General features: G+C 49.1%; 2 protein-coding genes across 2 annotated transcripts in view; both read right to left on the reverse strand.

Annotated features, from left to right (window-relative positions):
- Positions 1-85: 85 nt before the first annotated feature.
- Positions 86-2,800, reverse strand: ZNF513 (zinc finger protein 513). The gene is made up of 4 exons (XM_040992971.1): positions 2,708-2,800; positions 2,355-2,510; positions 1,301-1,888; positions 86-1,217 (listed from the first exon to the last, which is right to left on the reverse strand). The coding sequence occupies exons 1-4, from the start codon at positions 2,760-2,762 to the stop codon at positions 391-393; spliced, it is 1,626 nt and encodes a 541-aa protein (XP_040848905.1). The 5' UTR covers positions 2,763-2,800; the 3' UTR covers positions 86-390.
- A 520-nt stretch (positions 2,801-3,320) lies between these two features.
- PPM1G (protein phosphatase, Mg2+/Mn2+ dependent 1G) overlaps positions 3,321-27,837 on the reverse strand; it is a 30,315-nt gene continuing 5,798 nt past the window's right edge. The window contains exons 2-10 of the mRNA XM_040992984.1: positions 8,093-8,162; positions 7,577-7,662; positions 7,172-7,304; positions 6,158-6,573; positions 5,499-5,651; positions 4,916-5,150; positions 4,424-4,553; positions 4,152-4,254; positions 3,321-3,889 (exon numbers count right to left, since the gene is read on the reverse strand). Coding sequence (XP_040848918.1) covers positions 3,683-3,889; positions 4,152-4,254; positions 4,424-4,553; positions 4,916-5,150; positions 5,499-5,651; positions 6,158-6,573; positions 7,172-7,304; positions 7,577-7,662; positions 8,093-8,162 — 1,533 coding nt within the window. The 3' untranslated portion in view covers positions 3,321-3,682. The remainder of the gene's footprint in view (positions 3,890-4,151; positions 4,255-4,423; positions 4,554-4,915; positions 5,151-5,498; positions 5,652-6,157; positions 6,574-7,171; positions 7,305-7,576; positions 7,663-8,092; positions 8,163-27,837) is intronic.

The following is a 27,837-nucleotide window of genomic DNA, read 5'->3' on the forward strand; positions in this document are numbered from 1 at the left end:
CCCTGCTTTCCTTTCCACTGCAAGGTCTACTGCATTAAGGGCGCTGCCAAACTGCCTGCCATTGCCAATCCAGCATAGACAAGGCTCTGTTAGTGTTTCCTTTATTATAAAGCACTGAAATAAGTTAAATAAACAGGTGGAAGGCTGAGTAGGTCCCAGCAGTGACCCCAAGGCCCCCTCACTGAGCTCATCAAGTGCAGTCAAGGGAAGGCCCCTTTGGTCCATCTGGGCCCCTGCCTGCGGGGGTCTGAGCTGGTCCATACAGCGCCTAAGTTAGTCTGTGGAGCCCCTGGCCAGCGGGGGAAGAAAGAGGTGACTTCTGGTCCATTGGTAGAAAAGGTATGGAGAACCAGGGCTCATTGGTAGGGCTCTGGAGGAATAGGCCCTTGTTCAGGGTGAGTCTGTATGCAGAGCCCTGCTGCCAGTGGCACCCAAGGCTGGTGGACCCCGAGAGCTCAAAACAGAGGGGGTGCTGTGAGGTGGGGCCCAGCTCTCTGAGGCAGAGAGGCCAGGCCCTGCCGGCCCCCCGTGGCCATGCACCTTCTGGTGGCGTTTGTAATTGTCCCAGTGGCCTGTGGTGTAGGCGCAAGTAGCACAGCGGAAGGGTTTCTCGCCTGTGTGCCGTAGCATGTGGCGTTTGAGGTTCATGCTCTGGTTGCAGCTGTAGTTGCACAGGCTACACCGAAAAGGTTTGTCGCCAGAGTGGATGCGCCCATGACGCTTGAGGTTGGCCAGGTTGCCACAGGCATAGGGGCAGAGGGGACACTTGTAGGGCTTCTCCCCTGTGTGGACACGCTGATGCCGCTTCAGATTGTCCAGGTGAGCTGAGGCATAAGGACAGCGGGCACAGCGGAAAGGCTTCTCGCCGCTGTGCGTCTTCATGTGCCGTGCCAAGTGGTTAGGGTAGTGAGTGGCAAAGGGGCAGAGGCTACAGGCAAAGCCTTTGTCACTGGGACCCTGGGGCCCTGCGCCGGCACCCCCTCCAGTTTCTCCTCGCATGCAGCGCCCACACAGGGCAGCCCCCAGCCGGCTGCCCTCCCCGTCCTCCAGCTCTTGTCCACAGCCCCGGCAGGTCCATGGGAACAGCAACTCTGGCAGTGGCTCTGCTCCAGTCCCACACAGGCCCTCCCCTTCACCACGCAATGGCCCACAGTCTGGCAGGAAGCTGGCACCGCCTGGTGGCACGTGAAGGCTCAGATCTGGAAGAAGCAGAGCATCTGTGGGGAGAAGGAGACTGGGCTAAGAATCCAAACACCCCCTGTGCCCACCCACCCAGACCCTCTGCTCCCTTGCTCTTCACCTTCAGGTCGCCGTGGTACCGCCCCCTCCTGCTCTGTGGGACTGGGAGGCCGGGTCGGTCGTACAGCACAGCATCGGAAGCCACAGGTCGGGCAGGGAGGGGTGGGGGGCCCCGTGTGGGTGCGCTGGTGCCGCCTCAGGTTGCCCAGGCTGCTGCAGGCAAAGGGGCAGTGGGGACAGCGGTAGGGCTTCTCGCCAGTGTGGGTGCGGGTATGTCGTGTCAAGTTGACGAGCTGGGCTGAGGCGTAGGGGCAGCGACCACAGCGGAACGGCTTCTCCCCGCTGTGTGTCTGCATGTGCCGCTTCAGGTGGCTCGAGTAGTGGGACACGAAGGCGCAGAGGCGGCATGAGTACAGCAGCCGTGGGGGCAGCGGGGGCCCCCCACCCGGCCCTCCTGCCCCACAACACGGCCCCTCACCTGTGGGCCCCCCACACAGCTGGCAGGCTGGGCCTGGCCTCTCACCCCTGGCCTCCCCTGGCCCCCTGGCTGGCTCCTCCACTTCACTGTCCGCACTCAGCGCCCGGCCGCCCCCAGACTCGTCGTCGCTCAGCCCGTAGGGAAGCCCAGGCCTGGGCCCCAGAGAGTCTCCTGTGGAGGCGGACACAAGAAGCAGGATCAACAGGAGCAGGCTTCCAACTTGCCTGGACCACGCCACGCTCCGGGCTCTGATGAAGCCTGTTGTTCCACAAACCCAATCCTACTGGGTGGAGAATCCACGGCTCACAATGGCCCAAGGACTGCGGGCGTCCACAAGTCTCTAAGCTTACTAGAATCATGTGCAGTTTTGGGCTGTTTCTAGAATAAGCTATCTCATGGGGCAGGCAGAAGACAGAGGGAGATGATGAAGGGCACACCCATGGTAAGGAGTTCTTGCAGGGCGCCCCCAGGACCGCCCAAGGCCGGGCAGGTGGGCAGGTGGCGAGGGTGAAGGGTCTGGCCCAGGGAGGGCGCGCCCGTCACCTGGTGCTGTCATGCAGGATCCAGCCTCAAGCCAAACTCAGGTGGCCCACCCTCGTCCCAGGGGCCACCAAATCCTAGCCAAGCCCCGACCCACCTTCGGAGTCTCTCTCGAAGCCCATGAGTCGGTCGCTATTAGCGTCACCTTCCTCCTCTTCCTCTTCCTCCTCAAACTCCAGATCCTGGCCCAGCAGCAAGTCACTCTCCAAGACCAGGGTCCCGGGGCCTTCGTCGAGGGTCTCCTCGGGGTCCACTGAGGAGGGCAGGGGGCTTGTGGATCCTCCCTTAGGGGCGGCACCCCCTGCCCCGCGACCCTCATCACCTCAGCGGGAAGCTGGAGCCCGGTCCGCCCGCCCCATCCCTCAAAAGCCCCCCTCCACCCTGACCAGCACGCACTCCACTGACCCAGCCCGCCCCCTCCCTCCCCACGCCAGGTCCCTGACCCCTGACCTTTGACCCCCTCGCACTTCACGGGCTGCGGGTGGCTCTGTTTCCTTCGGGGCATCGTGACCGGCTCCAGCCCGACGCGCCTCCGGCCGCGGTCGCCCGGCCCCGCCCCTCCCGGCGCGCCGCCCCTCCCCCCCGCCCTTCCTCTCAGGGGCCGCGGGCCGCCCCCATGCAGCGGCGCGGGCCGCCGGCAGCCCCCGGCCCTGGCCCCGGCCCCCAGCTCAGGCCGCTCCCGCCGCCGCCGCCTCTTCCATTCATGGAGCCCCCTACCCCCCCATGGAGACCAGCTGGTACCTCCGTGCTCGCTTCCGCTTCCGCCGTCGCAGAGCCGCACGGGACGCGTAGTCCGCGAGACGTACGGCGGCGGTCGCGGTGTGACCAGGAAGTGATTGTGACGAGCGGGTGGACGAGCCAATCGGCGTGCGGAGTCAGACTCGCGAACCCGCCCGTCCCGGAGGAACCAGGGAGTCGCAGGGAGCGGAGGCTGAGCCCGGAGGCGCCGCTGCGCAGGGGCCGCCCCACCACACACCCGCTGCACACCCACCCCCCTCCCCGGGCCACGCACACACTAAGCTCCCGGTAGGGCGACAGTGAAAGAAGGACACCATGGGCACGATTCGGTTTTGGCCTTTAGTCTGAAAAAGTGTTGATTGAAAGTGTACAACAGAGTGGGCGCGAGCGGCCGGGACCACGGGGCCGCCGATAAAAAAGAATGTCCTTAAATAAAGTGTTCACAGAGTAAAAACCAGAGCCGTCAGTCCTTCCCTCCAACACTGCCGTGCCCAGGCATGGAACCGCGCAGCGCCCGGGGAGGGCGGCCGTGCCGCGGGGAGCCTCTTTGGACCGGGCTCAGCTCAAGCCACCGGCTCCCCTGCACCCCTCACACCACTGCTAAGGCTAAAGGAAAAAGACAAAACTCAGTCTCGGGTCCGGAGGGCTCAGAAAACAGTCCGGGTGGGCAGGGGGTTGGGGTGGCCGCTAGTCCCGCTTGGCCTTCTTCTTCTTGTCGCTGTTGCCATTTTCTTCACCCCCCTCGGCAGAAAACACCTCCTCCAGTTTCCGCTTGCCACTATCGGGCGGGAGCTCTGCCGTGTTCCGGGGCTTGAAGCAAATGATGATGCAGGTCATGTTGTCACACCCTGTCCCATCCCCGGAAGTGTCTGGTGCCAGGCACTGATCCAGCAGCTAAAAAAGGACGGCACAGCTTAGCTTTGGGGTCTTAACACCTTTTGGGGAACCTGCAGTCCCATAAGAGGGTTACCCCTGCTCCAAGGGACCTGGCATGAGAACAGGCACAGCTCACTCTGACCCAGGAGGCAAAAGGCAGCCAGGACATGAGAGGGGGCACTTTCTGGGGGGGGCTCAGTATGTCAGTAATTACTGATACTGAAAAAGGGAGAACCGTGTTTATGTAGACCAGGCTTCCCCTCTTCTTCCTGGAACTCACCTCTTCCACAATGGATGACAGTAACCGAAGCTCCCCATTTTCATCACGTTGGCTTATCTTTGACTGAATAAAGTCTACAACTTCCTGGCTGCTCATCACATTCCTGGAGTCAAAAATGATAGAATCCTCTTTACACTCTACTCATTAGCAGGACAGAGCAGTACCAAGCCACTTGCCCGGGCTCCATCCCCACAACAGCTCCAAGCTTACTCCTATCTAGGTTGTATTGCTGCCCAAAAGGCATTCATTCTAGGGCATTCACCAGTGCTCACCAGATGCCATCACAGGCAATGACCATGAACTCGTGGTCATCGGTCAGAGTCAGCACCTTGATGTCAGGAAGGGCTGAGATCATCTGTTCCTCAGGTGGCAGGTTTTTGTTTCTCTTGTAAAAGTGGTCTCCTGAAGTAAAGGAATGGTTGGTTGACCAGTGGGTTAGTGCTTCCCACAGACTTGTTTTTCTTGCTATTGCCATTCACTCCTTTCTCCATGACGTCCCATCACCCAGTGCAAGTGTGTTCTATTTTCACCTCTGCATCAGGTTGCTGAGCCTTAAGGTAAGTCTCTCTCTCCCCTGTTGTCTTCACTACCCTAACGGTCCTGAGAATACTGACAGTGCTCTGGGTTACTTCCTAGAAATGTTAAACAAAGAGGCAGCAAAGATGGAAGTACTTTGAAAGGTACAACAGCTATATAGTCTGATACTAAGTCAGGGAGAGAGGACAAGACCCCAACCATCTTTACTGTAGTTTCCTGGCCCTTACCAATGGCCCGAGAAAGGTTGAGGCCCCCGTTGACTCGCCCATCCATAGTAACTTTGCCACCAGCATTCTTGATGCGTGCTAGCTCCACTTCATCCTCCGGTTTGTGGTCATAGGACATGTCTAAAGCTTTGCCAGCCTCGGACACTACACAGCGAGAGTCTCCTGCATTGGCCACGATCAGCTGCTTTCCTCGTATCAGAGCCACCACTGCTGTTGTGCCACTGTCAGAGCCAGGCTTAAGAGAAGAAAAGGAACATCATGGGAGTCCCTGGACACAAGTTTGTCACCGACACACCCCTGACAGTTACCTGTGCTCTTCTCTCCCTGGGGCATCCAAAACATCTTTAACAAACAGGAAGAAGGCAGACTTTATCTTTCAGAGACAGCAACAAGCTCCCAACCTTTTCTGAAAAAATCCTACCCAAAACATTTACCCCACAGTTTCCCCTGTAGAGTAACTCTCTCCTGTCTACAACTTCCCCACTAAGATAGTAAGGGGCTCGTGTTGCCTGTCAGAATCGAAGTGTTTGCAGCTGCCTCTTGACTTGTCCGAATTCACCTCTCCTCCTCCCCACATACATACCTCCTCTTTGCCTTCCATCCCAGGCACCATCATCTCCTCTTCTTCTTCCTCCTCCTCCTCCTCTTCCTCCTCCTCGGCCTCCTCAGTGTCATCCTCATCTTCCTCACTCCTTGCCTCCTCACTGCTGTAGCCATCTTCTTCCTCACTGCACTCCTGCCAGAAGGAGGGTGCCGGGCTGCTGAGACTAGGATCGCTACCTGCTGTACCCCACCCCAACTTGGACTCAGAATACCACCCGAAAAGATACAACTACATGATCACGAGCTCTGGGAAAGGGAGAGGGCGAGGATAAGTTTAAGACTCATCCTGAGCTTGGCTTAGTAATCACCAGCATGAAGCCCCAAGGCCAGGCCTGCCAGCCGGAAGTACCTTCCAGGTAGCATGATCAGAAAAATATATTGCCCTGGGAAGGAAACACCAAATACCCAAGGTAGCATCAACTACTTTTGTATTCTCTCTAGGACACAGACAGAAATTGATTATGTTATTGACAAAAGACAAAGTCAGAGGGCTAAGGCTAAGTGGTACTTGGGACGGATTCAAGAAGGCCTAAATTTAGAATACAGTGGAGTACTGGGGGATAAAATCAAGACAGGAGAAGGAAAAGAGAGCTGACCAAACAGGCCCTCTCAGTAACTTCAGCATTTGCTTGCCCTTACCTCACTGTCTTCCTCTTCCTCCTCCGCCTCATCTGACTCATCCTCACTGTCCTCAAAGAACTTGGACTTAGCAACTCGAGGCAACTTGTCCGAGGCTGAAGAGCAGGAAGGCCCAGCCTCGCCAGTAGGAGTGCCAGGTTCACCAACCTGGCCTGCCTCAGTCCCACGTTCCGAGCTGGAGGAAAGCCCTGTATGGGCTTTTGATGTAGGGCCATTTTCCTGTGAAGGAGTTTCCCTAGGTGGGTCCTCGGGTCCTGTCTCCCCATTGAGGCCCTGGGACCCTGGTTCCTCGCCTGTCCCAGCTCCAGATTTGCTGTTTGGAGAGCCCTTGTGACAGTTCTGCCCGTAGCGTGTCAGCAGTTCTTCAATAGTCATGGTTGCCTCTTCATGCAGCAGTGCAGCTTCCTCATTGTCCACTGTAGGGAAGAGGCTAAATCAGAGCCCTGAGCCAGGGTCTTACTGGGGTCAGTCGCCCTAACTACCATCATGCCTTTGCAGCCTAAACTCTGCCTTCCCCACAGACCCTGCCCCACCTATCACTCCTGGGTGCCTCTCACTCATTTAGGTTCAGAGGACCTACTCTTCCACAGACCTCCTCTATTTCTATTTCTTCTTAATCAAGAGAACACTAGTTATTCCATATCCCCTCTTGCCCTTCATTTGGTATTGTTAAGCTGGAAACCCCGATTTAGCTGGGAAAGAGAGAGCTCCCATTGCTAGTCTAGGCCTCAAGTCAAGGCTTAATGGCTGGCTGTTGGGCCTAATCAGTACAGCAGAACCAGGAAGACCCCATCACAATGACAAAGGATAATATCTATCCAAATGCTTCCAACTACAACCAAGGATGCTTGCTAGGCACTCAGCAAAGGTTAACTGCCTCCCTCCTTCCTAACCACAGGTAGTATACATCACAGGGCTCAGCAATGCAGGGACTTCCCAGGTATCTGATCAACAATATATGCACAGTTCTTTAAAATGTTGCTTTCTTCTCAAACAAGGGGATACCAAACTCACCATCATCTTCATCAGCTACTTTCTCTTTTTCATCCTCATCCTCAGTGGGTCGCCCTGCAATCTGTGCCAGCTCCTTGATGACTTCCTCAGTGGTCAGTTTGGCATCAATAGCCAAGAAAGCATCTTCTAAAGCCTGAATATAAACAAAACAGTATAAGGCAAGTACATGGGTCCCAAAAGAATGGCCTACATAGAAATTCTGGGCACAAAGATGGGATACAGTGTGAGCTGTCACAAGAGCCACTAATAGGTAAAACAGTAGATAAGGCAGATTTAAAAAGTGGTAATAAGCTCATTTCAGGTAAAGACTTAAGAAATACAGTAATTATGCTGTAACCAGCTACAGAAAGCAAGGAAAAGCCACAGCTGGAAACAAAGGAAAGCCCGCACAAGCAGAAAACAGACCTTCTGTAGTTTGCCTTCCTTGTAGGCCTTCTGATCTTTGATGATGTCAGGAAGATATTTGGCACAATACAATGCAACTTCCTCCCCTAGAAGAAAGGCTGGGTCACTCAGAGCAGTGTTTTCCACATAGAGAAAGCAAGATATTAATTTTTCAAGAATTAAGAGGGTAAATAGCTTTTCAGCACAATGCTTGGAAAGCTCTGACCAGAAGGTAGATTACATACCATCACATTTCGGGAGGTATTTTAATATACCCCCTGCTTGTTTTTACCTATGCTGTACCCTCAGTTCTTTGGTTAAAAAAAAAAAAAAAAAAGGTAAATCCTAAATGTAAAATGAAGCTTTGTAGATTAAAATAAGGCCTGGTAAAATTATTAACCAATACAATAAAAATGACAGAGTAAGGAAAAAACAGTACCAAGCAGGAAATGACAGCTAAGGGCCAGAACCCAGGGAGCCCTTTAAAGTCTGCAATCAAGGTCCTAGAATGTCACCAGTGTGATTCACTGAAGTTACCTCCATGTCCATCGTAGACAGAAAACATGGCTGTCTCACTGTCCAGCTCAGGAATGCAGTTGTGGGCATCCTAGGAAAAAGAACATAATAGTCACATGTCACAGAGTTTCCTCCCTGCACACCACACCTTGAGTGGTAAGAACCACTGTTAATTTCAAGCCTTCATCTCATTAACCCCTCCTAGCTAGCCATAGGGCCTAGAAATAAGACAGGGAATGAGGGGTGACAGAATTAGAGAGGTAGTACAGGCGAGGAGGGGTGGCAGGAAGCTAAAGCAGAGAAGGGGAGGGTGAGGGAAAGGGGGCAGAGAGGGACAACCTGAACTGCGCCACACCTGCGTGGTCCAGCCCTTCCACCCAGAGATCTCGGCACAGAAGGCAGAGCGCTGGCTGTGGAACTCAAGAGCTGACCCTTCTGGGTTTGTGAGAAGTATGGGCAGTATCAGAAAAAAGGAACTTTAAAATCACTTTCAGACTCATTCTTTGAATTATCAGTAAGTCTCAAAAAAGACAATATTGGGCGGACAGCAAAAAGAGTACTGAGGGTCTCACCAACTTGAAGTCCCAAAGTACCAGGACTTCATAAAATTTATATATATAACTACCTAAACCAATTCTTCCACTCTTCTCTGAAAGCTTAACTCAGTAAAGAAGTTAATCTTCAAGCTAGGTCGACACATCTGACAAAAGAATATTTTCCCAACAAACAACTCTACTGAGCTGTAACATTTCAGTCTTGCCACCTTCTAGGCTGAGAAAGAACAAATACCATCAAACTCTAAAGGCACAGTCAACCTGAAGAGAAAGTTACAATAGCTCTGCCATGCCAACATTTGGGCTGGAAGGTTGAACCAGATCAAGGTCTAATAAAATTCTGCCTTTCCACCCCAATACTAATTCAACCACAACTGTCAAACCTTGGAAAAAGTTAGCTGCAGTATATCTTTTTGGTATTAGAAAACAATCCAGTCTGCCTTCACACACCACTGGGATGGATGAAGCCACCAAAATAAAGGCATAAGCTTCACTTAAGAAACTTACATGTGAGGGCCTGGCGCAGGAGCCTAGTGGCTAAAGTCCTCGGCCTTGCACACTGGGATCCGACATGGGCACCAGTTTGTATCTTGGCTGCTCCACTTCCCATCCAGCTCCCTGCTTGTGGTGTGGAAAGTCAGTAGAGGACAGCCCAAAGCTTTGAGACCCTATACCAACATGGGAAACCCGAAACAAGCTCCTGGCTTTGGATCAGCTCAGCTCTGGCCACTGTGGCCACTTTGGGAGTGAACCAGCGGATGGAAGGTCTTTGTCTCTTCTTTACTCTATAAATCTGACTTTCCAATAAAAGTAAATAAATCAAAATCAATTTTTTTTAAAGATTTATTTATTTTTATTGGAAAGTCAGATATACAGAGAGGAGGAGAGACAGAGAGGAAGATCTTCTGTCCGATGATTCACTCCCCAAGCGAGTGCAACGGCCGATGCTATGCCAATCCGAAGCCAGGATCCAGGAACTTCTTCCGGGTATCCCACATGGGTGCAGGGTCCCAAAGCCTTGGGCTGTCCTCTACTGCTTTCCCAGGCCACAAGCAGGGAGCTGTATGGGAAGTGGGGCTGCCGGGATTAGAACCGGTGCCCATATGGGATCTTGACGCGTTCAAGGCGAGGACTTTAGCCGTGAGGCCACACCACCAGGCCCAAAATCAATCTTTTTAAAAAAATTACACTTGAAAGAGGGTTATATACAATAGGAAGTGCTATGTAAAAAACAAAGCAAAACAAAAACAATAGAGAATGGGGCCGGATTTACAGAAAAGCAGCAAGAGAATGGCACCAGCCTAGGATACAGCCTAGGTACAGGATGTCAAATCTACAGGAACCTGGATCTGGATCCACAGGAACACTGCCATGTTGTGAGTGTTCAGCTTCAATGAAACTAACTACGTCAGTTTAATCTTGCTGATTTTTCAGTGTAACCAACAGCTAGGGCCTGGCCAGGCTGAAGCTGAGAACTAGGAGCTCAATGCAGTCTTCCAAGTGGGTGAGAAAAAAATTATTTCAGCCATCAGCTGCTGCTCCGAAAGTGCCTACCTGCAGGAAGCTAGAACCAAGGGCCTAGCAGGACTGAACCTAGACCCTCCAATAAGAAATGTGGGCAGCCAAGGGGTTCCTTAACTGCCGCAACAAATACTCACCCCCACCCCTCCTCCAAGTACATGACAACGCACACAGCAAATGCAAGGGCAGTGCAAGAATGGGTTTTTCTTTTCACTCTGTAGTACAAGGACACACAGAAAATAACGACAGCTAACTCTGATGGGAAAGCATCGGAGCACAGATGATGGGAGCCACCATGAACCATGGTGACGCTTAGTTTTCCCCAAAATAAATTAAATGTTTCTTTAAATACAAAAACAAAAAACTCAAATGTATTACAAAAACGTTGAAACATGGTCCCAACTAACTGCACTCTTGGTAGACAAGCAAGGCGCAGACTGCCTGCCGCTGGAGGCAGGACAAGACACCTGGACCAGCCTGGCCACTTCTCCACACCACAGTTGCTCTCCCAAACTCACGCCACCCTCCATCCGGAACAGCTTCTGACTTTCTCTCTGTTACTCACAAGGCAAAGATACAATGCCAGCAAACAGATTTAAAACAAAACAAAACAAAAAAACTTAACCTCATTAGTCATCAAAGAAACAAGCTTTAAAATGGATAGCCTGTTATGACAAACCAGAATGAGAAAAACCACCAGTATCTAGTGGTAACAAAAGTAAGGTTACAAACACAATTTTATATTCTGAATATAAATTAGTATAATCTCCCTAGTGAGCAATTTGATAACATCTATAAAAATTTTCAATGTGCATGGTCTTTGATTTATTAATTTGACTTTTTAATTAAAGTTTATTTTACACAGAAATATCAAGATATGTACAGGAATATTCACTTCATTATAATGTAGTGAATTTCTAGGAATTGATTTGATTTGATTTGATTTCTAGGAATACAAACAATGGAATACATATAGCTGTTAAAAATTGTGATTGTGTTACTTTGGAAATCAGTTCACATTAAGCAGTAAAATTATAGATCTATATCAGAGTCTGGAAGATTATCCATCAAATTTAACACTAGAGGGAGAAATTTGGGTAATACTTTTTTTATTTTTCAATATTCATTCTTAAAATTTTTGCACAGTAAATCACATTTGTTCCATTTTGAACAGTAATGAAAAAATAAATCTATGAATATAGCTGTCCTTGACACCAGCCAGTGTGCCTGAAAGGCTGATCCTGCACAACCTGCAGATGTAAGTCCCTTATCTAAACTAGTAGTATAGGGGCCCAGCGGCGTGGCCTAGCGGCTTACGTCCTTGCCTTGAACGCGCCAGGATCCCATATGGGCGCCGGTTCTAATCCCAGCAGCTCCACTTTCCATCCAGCTCCCTGCTTGTGGCCTGGGAAAGCAATCTAGGACAGCCCAATGCCTTGGGACCCTGCACCCATGAGGGATATCCGAAACAAGTTCCTAGATCCTGGATTCGGATTGGCACAGCATTGGCTGTTGCGCTCACTTAGGGAGTGAATCATCGGACAGATCTTCCTCTCTGTCTTTCCTCCTCTCTGTATGTCTGACTTTCCAATAAATAAATAAATCTTAAAAAAAAAATTAAAAAAAAAAATAGTAGTATAGCATTTCCCTATAACCTCAGCACATACTCCCACATATTTTAAATCACCTTTAAATTACTTATAAAATCTACAACAGAAATGCTATGGATGTAATAGATGTTAGACTACCATGGCTAAAGGGAATAATGAGAGGAAATCTACATGTTCAGTAAAAGATCAGCTTCATCCAATTATTTTCAATGTATGACTGGTTAAATCCACAGACTCATAAGCCAAGGCTCTAGAGGGGGTGTGCCTCAACTTGATCTTCTATAACACAGAATAACAGTGTCTACCTTATCCATATCTTCATAAGATGGCTTTAAGAATGCTGTAGGGCCCGGCGCTGTGGCGCAAGTGGTTAAGGTCCTCGCCTTGCACACCCGGGATCCCACATGGGCGCCGGTTCTAATCCTGGCAGCCCTGCTTCCCTTCCAGCTCCCTGCCTGTGGCCTGGGAAAGCAGTCAAGGATGGCCCAAAGCTTTGGGACCCTGCACCCGCGTGGGAGACCCGGAAGAGGCTCCTGGCTTCGAATCGGCATAGTATTGGCCGTTGCGCTCACTTGGGGAGTGAATCATATCTTCCTCTCTGTCTCTCCTCTCTGTATATCTGCCTTTCCAATGAAAAAATAATAAAAATAAATCTTAAAAAAAAAAAAAAAGAATGCTGTAAAATACGTAAAAGTCCTCTGTAAACTACAATTCGCTATTTTCCTGCTCTGAAGCTACACATTTGGCTCACATTTTTCATCTCCATTCTTTTTCTCAGAGAGTGACGACAGTAGACTCATCCATGCCTAAAGTTCTCAGTTTAAAACTACTCCCCACCACCTTCTCTCCTTTTGGGTAATGCTTTCAAACTGTACGTCTCGTGCTCCATCTTCTTGGGGCATTTCCATCTCCCCTTTTACATCTTCATTCTTTCTCTCTTTGTTCCTTTCTGAGCCACAGCCAAATATTTCAACCCTTTCCTAGTGATCTACAAAAACTTACCCAGATCCGTGTAATCCACACAGTTTTATGCCCTCCATCAGAACCACCAAGGATGGCTAGTCATAAAATGGAATGAGACCCTGTTGAAACTGTGATCACTATTACATCCAACATTTACATAAACAATACAGATAAATTCTTCTAAGTACACAACCAATGACAAATCTTTCCCATTCTGTTCACATTCTCAATGCTAGTACCCCTTAACTCTCAGCCAGTACACGCACCTCGTACATCAAAGTCTAATCTCACAAACTACCTTACTCTCCATTCTACCAGTCAAGTTTTCTCCACATTACCTTTGTCTAGCCTCTCCCATTTGCTTCCAAAACAATGCTCCACTCTTTCCTCTTAACATTTCCTCTTAATTAGAGCCTTGAACCCAAGTCTTATTCCTTCAAGATTTTACTTCATAAAAAGAGGTAATAATCTTATCACATCCCAAATAATCACTAGGTGGGTTTCACTTCAAACACTGCATAAATTAAACAGCATAAGCCAGAGAACCTTTTTTGGATTCTGTGAAGAAAGGTAGTTATGGACTTTCAAATATCTATTGCATCTCTTTCTATTTGAAAGGCAGTTTACAGAGACAGAAGGAAGGGCAGAGACCTTCCACCCACTGTCTCACTCCCCAGTGACCACAACGGCTAGGAGTTGTGCCAGGCTAAAGCCAGGAGCTTCTTCTGGGTCTCTCGTGTGGATGCAGGATCCCAAGGACCTAGGACATCTTTTGCAGATTTCCCAGGCACATTAATAAGAAGCTGAATCAAAAGTGGAGCAGAAAGACTTTAACCAGTGCCCATAGGAGATGCCACCACTGCAGAAAGAGGCTTAAGCAGTCCCCAGTTACCTCTTTGTATACCATAGCCCTTCACTGCTCCATAGTCCCTATGACTTAGCTTCTCCAAAACATCCAGGCTTCCCCTGAGGGTCTTATCTCTGTCAATAGAATCCTAAATCCCCCAGGGAACAGTTAATATCAGTCACTAACTTAGTGGCTGCTTTCTATCATGTTAGCTTTCATCAAGTTGGTCCTGGATTATTTAATGCACTCAGCCATAATTCCTACCCACGTTGACTTAATCTGGTAACTTCACCCTCTTCTCTTCACATTACCTCCACCCAGCAAGGCAATAAATGTCTCAGTGTCCTGTCCTCTTTCTGAAATGCACTAAACAATTCTCAACATTTTCCTCCTCTTCTGTTATACTCCTTCTGTAAGGTCCAGTTAAAGTCTTACCATGTCCGATGGCTCATCCTTAATACCACCAAGACTTTAAACTCCTGGTATTTCTCACCTCTGCCAATAATCTGGCACTCTGTAGATGCTACCTTGTTATTTTTATCAAACACTGAGGGGGGACAGTGAGTTCTAGGTCCAAAACTGGATTTGAAACAAACAGGAATGTAGAGATGTGCACTCAAAACGGGGGAAATCATCCCCGGGTCTCTACCTTATGGGCATGACCTAGAACTCATCTGCCCTGGTTGAAGGTGTAACTTACCACCCTGTGTATAGTATATCACCTCTGATACGATTGGAAGGTCAAGAGGACTAGGTGAGCCTTTCATCCAATCGCAGTGTCATTACTGGGTGAAGAGACTACCTTAAAAACGCCCTCTTACCCCCATTTTCTTAGACCTTTATAAACTTGGAACTTGGGCTAAACAAATGGGCATTCCTCACCAGCTTGTCTCTGGTGTTTCTTGTAGCCAAAGAGCACTGTCCCCTCACCCTCGGTGACCCCGGGGGCCTGCTGGCAGGCCTAAATCCTGAGAACCACTTCCAGTTTTGCACTCCACTTCCAATCCAGCTCCCTGGTAATGACCTAGGAAAGCAGCAGAGGATGACTGCCCAAGTGCTTGGGCCTGTGTCCTCACATAGGAAACCTGGAAGAAATTTCTGGCCCCCAGGCTCAGACAAGCCCAGCACCAGCCATTGCAGCCACTTAGAAAATGAGCAAGCGGTTAGGAGATTCCTCTTTTCTTTCAGGTCTCCCACACAGGTACAGGATCCCAAGGCATTGGAACACCCTCTGCTGCTTTCCCAGGCCACAGGAAGGAATTGTGTGGGAAGTGGAACAACCAGGATATGAACCGGTGTCCATCTGGGATGCTGGTGCTTGCAAGTTAAGGATTAGCCAATAGAGCTATCGTGTTGGGCCCTAACTACCTTTCTTGTTTCTATTCATTAATGATAGCTCAGAAGCATTTGAACCATTCTCCCTGAATCCACTACCTGATCAAGTGCCCAAACAGGTGAAATATAGGACAGCACAAAATGACTATTCATATGGCATTTGCATTGTGTTAGGTATTACAAGCAATGACGAGATTTAATGTACACATGAGGATGTATATAGGTTATACACAAATACTCTGCCATTTTATGTAAGCATCTACAGATTGTAATCCCCACAGCAGAGATCCTGGACTCAACTTCCACGAACACAAAGAGCCAACTGTAATGATTCTTTATGAACTCTTTGGACCTGGCATCATAGCGTAGTGGTTAAAGTCATCGCCTTGAACGCACTGGGATCCCATATGGGTGCCGATTCTAATCCTGGCAGCTCCACTTCCCTTCCAGCTCCCTGCCTGTGGCCTGGGAAAGCAGTCGAGGACAGGCCAAAGCTTTGGGACCCTGTACCTGCATGGGAGACCCAGAAGAGCTCCTGGCTCCTGGCTGAGGATTGGCTTAGCTCCAGTCATTGTGGCTGTTTGGGGAGTGAATCATCGGACAGAAGATCTTCCTCTCTGTCTCTCCTCCTCTCTGTATATCTGCCTTTACAATTAAATTAAAAAATTGAAAATTAATGAATAAATAAAATTTTTAAAATGGACTCTTCCAAAACAGAAGAACCAACACCTCCCAACTCATGTAGTGAGGCCAGCAGTACCAAAACCAAACATATCACAAGAAAACAACAGAGCAGTAAGTCATAGAAATACGAACAGTAAGGTCACACAGAACCTTCTCAACAAAATAGTGGCAAACCAAATCTAGTAGCACATCAAATGGATTGTACACAACGAGCAAATGGAATCAACAGTCTAGGAATAAAAAGAACTTTCCGATGCTGATAAAATGTGTCTACAAAAAACCCATTTAACATCAAACTCAACGGTCAGATACACGTGAAGTTTTCCCTGTAAGGGCAAGGACAACATGAGGTCATCTGCTTTCATTACTGCTGCCCAATGCCATATTAGAGACTCCAGCCGAAGGACTTAAGAAAAAGATTTGGAGGGAGTGGCTAGCATGAATAGTATGTCTATATGCAGATAACATATTTAAGATTTGTTCATTTTTATTTGAAAGACAGATTTACAAGAAACAGAGAGATCATGCACCCACTAGTTCACTCCCTACAAGATCATAACAATCAAACTAATGGACCTGAAGTCAGGAGCCAAGTGTTTCTTCTGAGCCTCTCAAAACGGGGGTGCAAGAGTCCAAAGACTTCAGCCATGTTAGCCACATTTCCAGTCAGTAAAGAAGCAGGGAGCTGGATAAGAAGGGGTACAGCCAGGATATGAATGAGCACCAGTAAGGGATGCCAGCCTTGTAGGTGGAGGATTAGCTTACGTAACCACGCCAGCCCCCCATCCAGTAATATAACCTCCCAACCAAGCACTAACCAGGCCTGACCCTGCTGAGCTTCCGAGATCAGACGAGATCGGGCGCGTTCAGGGTGGTATGGCCGTAGCCCAGTTACATAATCTTACATACAGAAAATCCCGACACGCCAACTGAAATCCATATTGGAACTAATTATCAAGTTCAACTAATTACAGGACACAAGACAAAAAATAAAATAAATAAGCACAAAACTCAGTTATATATCTACTAACAAGAACAATTCAAGAATAAACCCCTTCATAAAAGCATTAAAAAAATAAAAAAGATCTAAGTAAAATTAAAAAGCAGTCCCATGTTCAAACATAAGGCTTGAAATTAAGACAGCAACATTCCTTCCATTAGCGTATAATTCCTATCAAAATCCCACTTGTCTTGGGCCATGTCATGAGGTAACAGGTTAGGATGCTGCCTGCGACACCGACATTCCCTAACAGAGTGTCAGTTCAAGTGCTGCTAAAGTGCCTGGAAAAAGCGAGTCCCTGCCACTCACACAGGGACGTATAGTAACTGTGTAATGGAGACTATCATATCAAATGTGAGGAAATAATGCAATATGCATTTCTATCTCCAGATCAAAGATGGAATCCCAATGAAACTGTTAAATATATTTTGACAATAGAATGCTGGACTCTCTACCACTGTCCATGCCTGCAATGATGGACTTAGGACTATTTATGAAAAACCATACTGTAGTAATAAAATAGGGAAAATCAGTGAGGGGGAGGAGGGGATTTAATGAGGGGTAAAGGAAATCCCATGCAGCTTCCCAACCAGCTCCCTGCTTGTGGCATGACAAAGCATTGGAGGATGGCCCAAAGCCTTGGAACCCTCACCCAAGTGAGAAACACGTAAGAAGCTCCAGGCTCCTGGCTTCAGATTGGCTGAGCTAAAGCTGTTGTGGCTACTTAGGGAGTGAACAAGCAGCCATTAGATTCTCCTTTCTGTCTCTCCTCCTCTCTGTATATCTGACTTTCTAATAAAAATAAATCTTAAGAAAAAAAATCAGGCTCCTATCCAGATAAAAAAAAAAATTGGAGGGCAGATGCCATGGTGTGCCAAGTTAAGTCTTCGCCTGCAACACTGACATCCTGTATATGTACCAGTTCAAGTCCTGGGTGCTCTACTTCCAATCCAGCTCTCTGCTAATAGCCTGAGAGAACAGCGAAGGATCATGGCCCAAATCCTTGGGTCCCTGCACCCACATGGGAAACCTGGAGAAGCTCTAGGCTCCTAACTTCGAACCAACACTCATAAGTCACTGCAGCCATTTGGGGGAGTGAGCCAGCAAACAAGATTTTTCTCTCTATAAATCTGCCTTTCAAAAAAAATCTTTACAAAATAAAAATAAAAAACACAACTTGTGTATTTCAAAGAGATCATCAAAAAGGTAGCCCACAGGCCCAGCATGGTAGCCTAGCAGCTAAGGTACTTGCCCCTTTAAGCACCGAAATCCCAGTTATGGGCACCGGTTCTAATCCCAGCGGCTCCACTTCCCACCAACCTCCTTGCTTGTGACCTGGGAAAGCAATCAAGGACGGCCCAAAGCCTTGGGACCCTGCACCCGTGTGGGAGATCTGGAAGAGGCTCTGGGTCCCAGGCTTCAGATTGGCTCAGCTCTGGCTGTCGCAGCCACTTGAGCAGTGAATCATCGGATGGAACATCTTCTCTGTCTCTTCTCCTCTCTGTATATCTGACTTTCCAATAAAAGTAAATAACTCTTAAAAAAAAAAAGGCAGCCCACAAACTGGGAGAAAATATTCGAGGAAAAAAAAGTATTTGTACCAGAGTATATAAAGAATTCTCAGGGTCTGGCGGCTGCTTGGGAAGGCTCAGCTGCATGGAGGTTAGGGCGAGGAAGCATCTTCAACAACCTTGGTATGACGGCCACTCAGACAGCCCAGGTGCCAAAGGCACTGAAGGCGCGAGACCTGGCATTGGGAGAGGTTCTAATGGAGGAGCTTAGGACTCCTCTGTCGGAACATAGTCCCTGCAGGTGAGTGCAAGAACCAAGACAGACAGTAGCCCAGACCAGGCCAGATTAATGGTACCACTGGCATACATTTGGCTCAGGTTTGGGGAGAGCCAGGCTAGGCCACTCACTGGCAAATTCAAGAACAAGAATGGTGTGTCAGTTTATGCTGGGTTGGGCCACAATACCAGCCAGTTTAACATTAAGGCCACGACTGGGGGCTGCCTGGACTGGGCTGGGCTAGTCTGTAGCCCCCACCAGTGTGAGCTGGAATTGGGGGTAGGAGAGGCTCCAGGCCAAGCCAGGATATAGCACCTACTGGCAAATATTGGATGAGACAAGCCATGCCAGATTGGGCCACGGCAGTCAACCAGTGCGCGTGAGACCCAGAGGGTAGGGAGTGAACACGGTAGTGGCGCTGCATGGGGCTTCCCTGCTGGACCACTACTTGCACTGGTGAGTATGAAAGCTGGGATGGGTGGGGGGGCGGGGGAGCAGACAAAGCTGGAAAGGGCTACAACACTTAATGGCCTGCATGTGAACTGGATCAGGGGAAAGCCAGGCTGGGCTGTTCCTACTGGTGCAAGCATAAACCAGAGTGGATGTGGGTTGGTTGGGCTTTATCGCAGCATCAGCTGGCAGATGCTGGCATGGGGGCTAATTCTGTTCAGCTAAACTGCAGAACCACCTGGAGAGTACAGGATCCAGGAATGGGAGTGGGCTCCTCAGGGAAACAGTGGCCCCTCCCTCTTGGGTTGCCACTCCCACCGCTAAGCACAAGAACCAGGTACTAGGGGCAGACATGGCTAGAAACAGAATGGCACCCGCTGCACCAGTGTGAACTGTATAGTGGCACTGGTGGGGTTAAATTAGGCCTCAATGCCCACTAACATGTATGAGAGCTGAATGGGATGTGGGACAGACTCGACCAGTCTGCTGTACATATTGGCAAGCATGGGAACCTGGACAGACCTGGTAGGAGTTATTTCAGGTCGCTGCAACCAGGCTGCAGCTCCCACTGGTTCACTGGTTTACTGGTTTACGTGGCCGAATGTGTGATGGGCAGGACCGGCCTGGGCTGCAACGCCCATTGGTTTGTGTAGAAGACAGGGCTGGAGGCAGAACTGACACAGCAACTGCAACTACAGACGTTGCTGGACCCTGTATTGGGAACCACACACAAGAATCAGGTCTGGGATCACCTCAGATGGGGTTTCTTTGGGGATTCCCCCAACTGAACTGCTGGACTCAGAACTCCAACCACACAGAGAATTACAGGTTCCATGGTTTGATCGTGGAGTGCATGTGTCAGAGCTAGGCCTCCTCAGTGAGTCAGAGCGAGCAGTGGACAGCATAGCCAGTTGGTACATTGGAGCCTGCCGAAGACCTGCAGTGGTACCTTACAACCTGATACGATAACAGAGGACAGAACAAATGGATCAACTACCCCAGCCAAGTGTTGGAAGTGAAAATTTGGGCAAACGGAGACACTAAGGTGGACTGTACCAGCCAGTGGATACTGGAGAGATTTCATAAAGCTCGAAGTGGCGAGATGGCAGCAATCTAGAACTGCTGAACTATCAAAACCACTTGAGCAGTGCCCTTGTAGCATGCCCCACGTTGGGGAACCTGGGATGGGTGGGAGGCTGGATGGGGCTTCTCCCTTTACTTCCCCTCTCCCCTAGATAAAGGAAAGGAAAAAGAGAATGAGGAAACAATGGTCTTTCTCCACTTTCCTCTAGTCCTAGACCCTTGACACCCTAATCAATTATGTAAAAATCTTTTTTTTAAAAGATTTATTTATTTATTGCAAAGTCAGATATATAGAGAGGAGGAGAGACAGAGAGGAAGATCTTCTGTCCGATGATTCACTCCCCAAGTGAGCCCAACGGCCGATGCTATGCCAATCCGAAGCCAGGATCCAGGAACTTCTTCCTGCTGGTCTCCCACATGGGTGCAGGGTTCCAAGCTTTGGGCTGTCCTCGGCTGCTTTCCCAGGCCACAAGCAGGGAGCTGGATGGGAAGTGGAGCTGCCGGGATTAGAACCGGCGCCCATATGGGATCCCAGTGCGTTCAAGGCGAGAATTTTAGCCGCTAGGCCACACCGCTCAGCCCCAATTATGTAAAAATCATAAAAAAAATTTCTCACAACTCAATAAAATGACAAAGGAATAAACCAATTAAAAGTGTACAAATGGTGGGCCCGGCGTGGTGGCACAAGTGGTTAAGGTCCTCGCCTTGCATGCCCGGGATCCCATATGGGCACCGGTTCTATCCTGGCAGCCCTGCTTCCCTTCCAGCTCCCTGCCTGTGGCCTGGGAAAGCAGTCGAGGACGGCCCAAAGCCTTTGGGACGCTGCACCCGCGCGGGAGACCCGGAAGAGGCTCCTGGCTTCGGATCAGCATAGCATTGACCGTTGCGGTCACTTGGGGAGTGAATCATCGGATGGAAGATGTTCCTCTCTGTCTCTCCTCTCTGTATATCCGCCTTTCCAATAAAAAAATAATAAAAATAAACCTTAAAAAAAAGTGTACAAACGGGACTAGTGCAATGGCTCAGTGACTAAATCTTCACCCTGCAAGCGACAGGATCCCATATGGGTGCCAGTTCATGTCCCAGCTGCTCCACTTCCCATCCAGCTCCCTACAGTCCTAGTGGCCTGGAAAAGCCACAGTGGAGGTCAGTCCACAGCCTTGAGACGCTGCACCTGCATGGCAAACCCAGAAACAGCTCCTGTGTCCTGGTTTTGGATAGGCTCAGCTCTGGCCATAGTGGCCACTAAAGGAGTGAAATGGAAGACCTTTGGACCAACTCACTATAAATCCGGGTTTCCATCCCCCTTCCCTGAGTTCAGTTAATCTCCCAGAATGGTTTAAAGAATTCAGGGAAACACTTAACTTTTACCAGTTTATTTCAAAGCCTATTATGAAGGCCATAGATGAAAAGATGCAGAAGGTCCAACGCAGTAGCCTAGTGGCTAAAGTTCTCACCTTACATTCGCCAGGATCCCATATGGGTGCCAGTTCTAATCCTGGCAGCCCTGCTTCCCATCCAGATCCCTGCTATGGCCTGGGAAAGCAGTCGAGGACGGCCCAAATCTTTGGGACCCTGTGCCCGTGTGGGAGACCCAGAAGAAGAAGCTTCAGGTTCCTGGTTTCGGGTCAGCGTAGCTCTAGCTGTCGCGGCCACTTGGGGAGTAAATCAATGGATGGAAGCTCTTCCTCTCTGTCTCTGTCTCTCCTCCTCTCTGTATATCTGACTTTCCAATAAAAATAAATAAATTCTGGGGGAAAAAAAAAAAAAGATGCTCAGAGTAAGGGATGAGGAGCTTCTGTGCTTCTCGGGGTGCCATCCTCCAGCACTTTCTCCATCGGCTACCGGCCAGCTCCCTGAAATATCCTTTCTGGTTTTATGGAAACCTTATTACATAGCCATAATGGATTACATCTCTGACCACTCCTGATCAATAACCTTCAGCCCTTCCCACTTCCCTGGAGGTTCAAGAGTGCATTAAAAGTCCCAAGCTTCCAATCAAGCCTTGATCCCCCAGCTGCACAGGCGCTGACAGCTACCAAACAACCCATCATCTTAGAAGGACACACTAGGGTCAGTGCATAGGATTAAAGCCAGCACCAGTGTGGGCCAGTCTGGCTGGAGTTGATGCTTATCTGGCTCTTTGCTAATGCACCTGGGAAAGCAGCAGCTTGCCTGAGCACCTGGGTTCCTGCCCCACAAAGCAGCCTGGGATGGCATTCAAGCCTGCTGGTTTCAGCTAGGCCCAGCCCTGGCCAACACAGCCATCTGGGAAGAGAACTAGCAGATGAAGGCTCTCTTCTCTGTCTCTTCCTCCCTCTTACCCTTCCTTCCAAAAATAAATAAATCTTATTGTAAGCCAGAAAATCATATGGGCACCTAACCAAAAAGATATATCCTGCTTCGGAGATTCTAAAAATTTTAAGAATTTCATGCCAGTAGACAAAAACACCAAATCCGTATTTCACAATTTCTCACCCAGCAGTTTCACTCGTAAGTACAGAATCAAACGAGAACATATTTCTACACAAAAACTTGTATATGAATGTGAATGTTCATAGCATTATTCACAATAGCCAAAATGTAGAACCCCAAATATGGATCAACTGAGCAGCAGATAAACAAAATGTGACATTATCCATACAGTAGAATGTTAGGTATAAGAATGACTTGTTACATAACACTGATGATTCTTACCACTACACAGTAAGATACACAATGAAAACAGAGTTACAATTCAATTTTTATGAAATGTTCAGAACAGGTAACTAATCTGTAGAGACATAATGTAAATTAGTGGTTGCCAAAGACTAGAAAAGAGGAGATAGAGTGACCGGCATGGGGTATAGGATTTCTTGTTTAGGGTGATGAAAATGTTTAAAAAAATTGAATGGGGTGATAGCTTACAACTGTGTATGAATATCGCCCCCCTCATCACTGAATTGCATCCTTTAAGCGGGTGCATGAAATCTCAATTTTTTTTTAAAGATTTATTTTTATTATTTTTTTTATTGGAAAGGCGGATATACAGAGAGGAGAGACAGAGAGGAAGATCCTTTCTCCGATGATTCACTCCCCAAGTGACCGCAACGGTCAATGCTATGCTGATCCGAAGCCAGGAGCCTCTTCCGGGTCTCCCATGCGGGTGCAGGGTCCCAAAGGCTTTGGGCCGTCCTCGACTGCTTTCCCGGGCCACAGGCAGGGAGCTGGAAGGGAAGCAGGGCTGCCAGGATAGAACCGGTGCCCATATGGGATCCCTTAACCACTTGTGCCACCACGCCGGGCCCCTCAATTTTTTTTTTAAATGGACATATATACACATTTTAAAATACAGTATATGATTAAAAACTGATGTATCTCATTGAAATAGATGGAAACAGAAATCAACCCTACTGGGATCAGAACGCAGTCTACAAAGTATCATTAAATATGTGATGCTTTAAATTCATTTCTAAAGATTTGTGCTCCAAGTAGCATCAAGTGCAGCTCACGATGACAAAACCACTATTCAAACCTAAATATCTATACTCAAATTCAAGCCCTTACTCTCAAAGTATAATTTCAAAATGATTACACAAAAGAGAATCAGAGTGGAGAAGTAACAAATGCTAGAAGGACCAAGCAAGAGATTTATTTGCAACATTCTTCAAGTCTTGGCAGCACTGTGAAGGTGCCATTCGGGTTGCCAACACAACATTTCCGCTGTTGAGCCAGGGAGGCAGCAGAGAACAGCTCAAGTGTGTGTACCCCTGCCATCATGGGTAGACCAGATGACATTCCTAGTTCCTGGTTTCACCCTAACCCACCTCAATTATTATGGGAATTTGGGGAATAAACCAGCAGATGCAAGATCTCTGCACCTCTTTGTGTATGTAACTATTCCTTTCAAATAAAAATAACTTATAAATGAATGGCTAAAAAAATAATTTCTTCACACTAATGGGGATTTAGTCAATATAACCTCATGGTAGTTTTTGTTTTTTTAATATTTAATATTTCATTTAAAAGGTAGATCTTGCAAACCGAGGAAAAACAGAGACAGGGATCTTCCAGCTGCTGGTTCATCCCCCAAATAACCATAATGGCCAGAGCTGAACTATTCTGAAGCCAGGAGCCAGGAGTCAAGAGCTTCCTCCCAGCCTCCCATTAGGGTGCAGGGACCCAAGGACTTGGGCTATCCTCTGCTGTGTTCCTAGGCCATAAGCAGAAGTGGAGCAAGTCGAGATAGGAACCAAAGCCCATACAGGATGTTGGCATTAGCAGGTGGTAAGATTTGCCTGCTATGCCACCATGTTAACCCCCTCATATTAGTTTTGAAAGACAGATATTAGATGCTCATCAAATGAATAGAACTCTGTTACATAAAAGCTGCTTGGGGCCAGCATTGTGGCGCAAAGCGTTAAGCCTTCCATAGTGCCTATATCTCATACCAGCACCTGCTGGAGTGGCAGCTGCTCCACTTCAAACCCAGCTCCCTGATAATGTGCCCAAGAAAGCAGTGGAAGATGGCTCAAAACCTTGTGCCCCTGTCACCCACAAGAGAGATCTAGATGAAGTTTTTGCTCTTGGTTTTATCATGTCCCAGCCCTTGTCATTAGAGAAGTGAATCAACAAATGGAATAAATTTCTTTGTGTATCGCCCTCTATAATCCTGCCTTTCAAATAAATAATAAAAGAAAAAAAAAGAGAAAAGTAGCCCAGTAGCTAGAGTCCCCACCTTTATATGCACAGGGATCCCATATGGGCACAGGTTTGAGTCCCAACTGCTCTACTTCCCATTCAGCTCCCTGCTTGTGGCCTGGGAAAGCAGTCGAGGATGGCCCAAAGCCTTGGGACCCTGCACCCATGTGGAAGATCCAGAACAAGCTCCTGACTTCAGATTAGTTCAGCTCAGGCTGTTGTGGCCACTTGGGGAGTAAATCAGCAAGTGGAGGATCTCTCTCTCTCTCTGTCTCTTCTCTCTGTAAATGATATGCCAATGAAATTAAATGTTATATATTTTTTTAAATTGTATTTAATTATGTGGAGAATGCTGAGCCAGGACAACCCACCCTGGCCCGCAGGCACTGGGGCTGCAGATTGCCCAGGAAAGGGGTCTGAATACATATTAGAGTGGGAACAACTGAGGGCCTGTTTGATAGGGGAGGATGACTTCTAGGGTCTTCCATGGACCCTGCTACTGCACTCACAGATAGGTAAGGGAGCTGAGACCAGGTGGTTTAGAGGGATGAAAATGGAGGGCATGCCTAGGTCAGACCAAGACACCTGCCCATGTGGGAGACCTGGGCTAGGCGAAATAGCATCACACACAGCCCAATGGCACACACAAAAGCTGGGTCTAGGAGCCATGCCTGCTCGGACTTGGTCTCAGTACCAGCCCACAAATATCGGAGCAGGGTGGGCCATGTCAGTCTTGGCCACAGTTTCTACCAGAACATGAGAACTGGACATAGGAAAATATTGTAAAAAGATTTGTTGGCTTCCCTCTGTGGAGCTGCAGGTTGGACCACAGAATTCGCCAACACTTGCAAGTGTTGTGGCTGGGAGGAGGCCAAGTGAACAGGCTGCAGCACATGTTCGCACATACAAAGGCCAGGACTGAGGGCAAACCATGCCAAGCAGGGCCACGGCACCAAATGGCACAGGTGAGACCCAGGGCTGGGAGAGCGACTAATAGGGGAACTTGGGAAAATCCCCTGCTAAGCCACATCTCCTGCTGCTGAGTGAGCTGGGACTGTGCAAGACAGCAGCACTCAGTCAGCATGCCTGAGGGCTGGGTTTGGGGTCAGGCCAGACTCTGCTAGCTCAGGCACCTGCTGCTGTTTGCAAGAGCCAAAAAGGGTGTGGGACAGGCCAGGTGAGACCGTAGCACCTGCTGGTTCACATGAGAGCCAGGTCTGGGTGTGGGCCAGTTGGGCAAGGCCAATCCACAGCACGCAATAGCACAACCAAATCAGGACAAGGTGCAGGCCAGAATGGGTTGGATATAGCACCCATTGCAAGTGCCAGACCAGGTGTGAGTCATGAGAGGTTAGACCACACTACCCCCTGGCAGGAGCAAGATCAGAGGCTGGGAGGGGGGGATTAGTAGGGGAACTGTATATACTCCCCTGCTAGGCTACAACTCCCACTGGTAACCATGAGACCCAGGGCTAAGGGCAGGCAAGGCTATTCACCACCAGCTGGCATACATGTGGGACAGGTTTGGGGGAGGGTCAGGCTGCGCTAAGCTGCAAAACTCACGGGAGTAAATGAGAGCCAAATGGGATGTGGGACCACCTGGGCTAGGCTGCAATACATGCTTGCACAAACAAAAGCTATGGCCGAGGATGGGCCTGGTGGGAGTTGTTGGGGGTTGCTCCAACTAGGCTACACCTGCTGGTGTGTATTAAGACCGGGCCTGTGGCAGGCTGGGCTGGGCTTGGTCACAGTACCCATAGGTTCACATGAGGTAGTGGGGCTTATGTGTGAGCCATATGTGGGTATGGACAAACCATGGCTGGGCTGAAACATCCAACAGCAAGAACTAGATTGGGTTGAAGGCCAGTCAGGAAAAGCCACAGTTCCTGCTAGGACAGGAGGTGGACTGAGCAGGGCTGGCTCATGGACCCACCGGTAAGCGTGAAACCTGGCATTGGGAGAGGTTCTGATGGAGGAGCCTGGGCAACTCCTCTGGCAGGACGCAGACCCGGCAGGTCAGCGCAAGAAACATGATAGGAAACAGCCCAGAAAAGGCCATGGAAAGTTACCCACCGGCATGCAATTGGCAGGGGCTGGAGGAAGACCAGGCTGAATCTGTCCACATCATCCACTGGCAAATCCAGGCACCAGTGTGGGTCGACCCAGGTTCGGTCGCAACAAAGACTAGTGCACAATACGGAATGCCAAGGTGAGATTGCCTGTACCAGAAGGGGCCACAGCACCCAACCAGCGTGAGAACAAGGAAGGGAGGGGGCAGGGCCGGCATGGGAATAAAGGAGGGTTCCTTTGCTGGGCAGCTACTCCCGCAGGAGAACGTAGGCTGGGATGGGGGCAGACCAGACTAGGCAGGGCTACAACACCTGTGTGCCTCAAGTGGACTAGATCAGGGAAAAGCTGGGCTGGGCTGGGCTGGGCTGATTATTCCTACTGGTGCAAACAGAATTAGAGTGGGTGAGGGTTGTTTGGCCTTGCCACAGCATCAGCTGGCAGAGGCTGGCACTGGGGGCTAGTTCTGTCAAGTCAAACCACAGAACTATCTGGAGAGTGCATAATCTGGGAGAGGCCTGGGAGGGAAATAGTGGGCTCATCTCTCTTGGGTTGCCACTTACACGGGAGGACATAAAACTAAGACAGCGGCTGGGGTGGAATGGAGTGTGGGACAGAATGGATTACTGCTACACATATTGGCAAACCAGGGTAGGGGGCGGGCCTGGTGGGGGTTATTGCGGGTCGCTCCAACTAGGCTGCAGCTCCCACTGGTTTATGTGAGGGCCAAGTATGTGCTGGGCAGAACCAGGCTGGACTGCAACACCCCATTGGTTCCAGTGGAAGTCGGGAGTGAAAACAGAACCAACCCAGCAATTACAACTACCAGCTGATCAGGGCAATGGACTGTGCTGGGCCTTGTACTTACTAGCACATACAAGAATCTGGTCTGAGAACACCTCAGACAAAGTTTCTTTGGAGATCTTCCTTATCTAAATGCTGGACTCAGAACCCTTACCAAGAAGAGAGAGAAGACAGAACAGGTCAACCAACCATCTCAGCTATGATGGACTATGTCAATCAGTGGATTTTTCGAAGACCTCACAGTGCTTGGAGTGGCAAGATTAGCAGCGATTCATAACTGTTGAAATATCAAAACCACTTGAGCAAGAACCTCAGAGCATGTCCTACATCCGGGACCTGGGGAGGGTGGGAAATTGGGTGGGCCTTCTCCCTTAATACCC

The sequence above is a fragment of the Ochotona curzoniae genome, unplaced genomic scaffold (assembly GCF_017591425.1).
Source record: "Ochotona curzoniae isolate NIBS_2020 unplaced genomic scaffold, NIBS_Ocur_1.0 contig_883, whole genome shotgun sequence".
NCBI lineage: Eukaryota > Metazoa > Chordata > Mammalia > Lagomorpha > Ochotonidae > Ochotona > Ochotona curzoniae.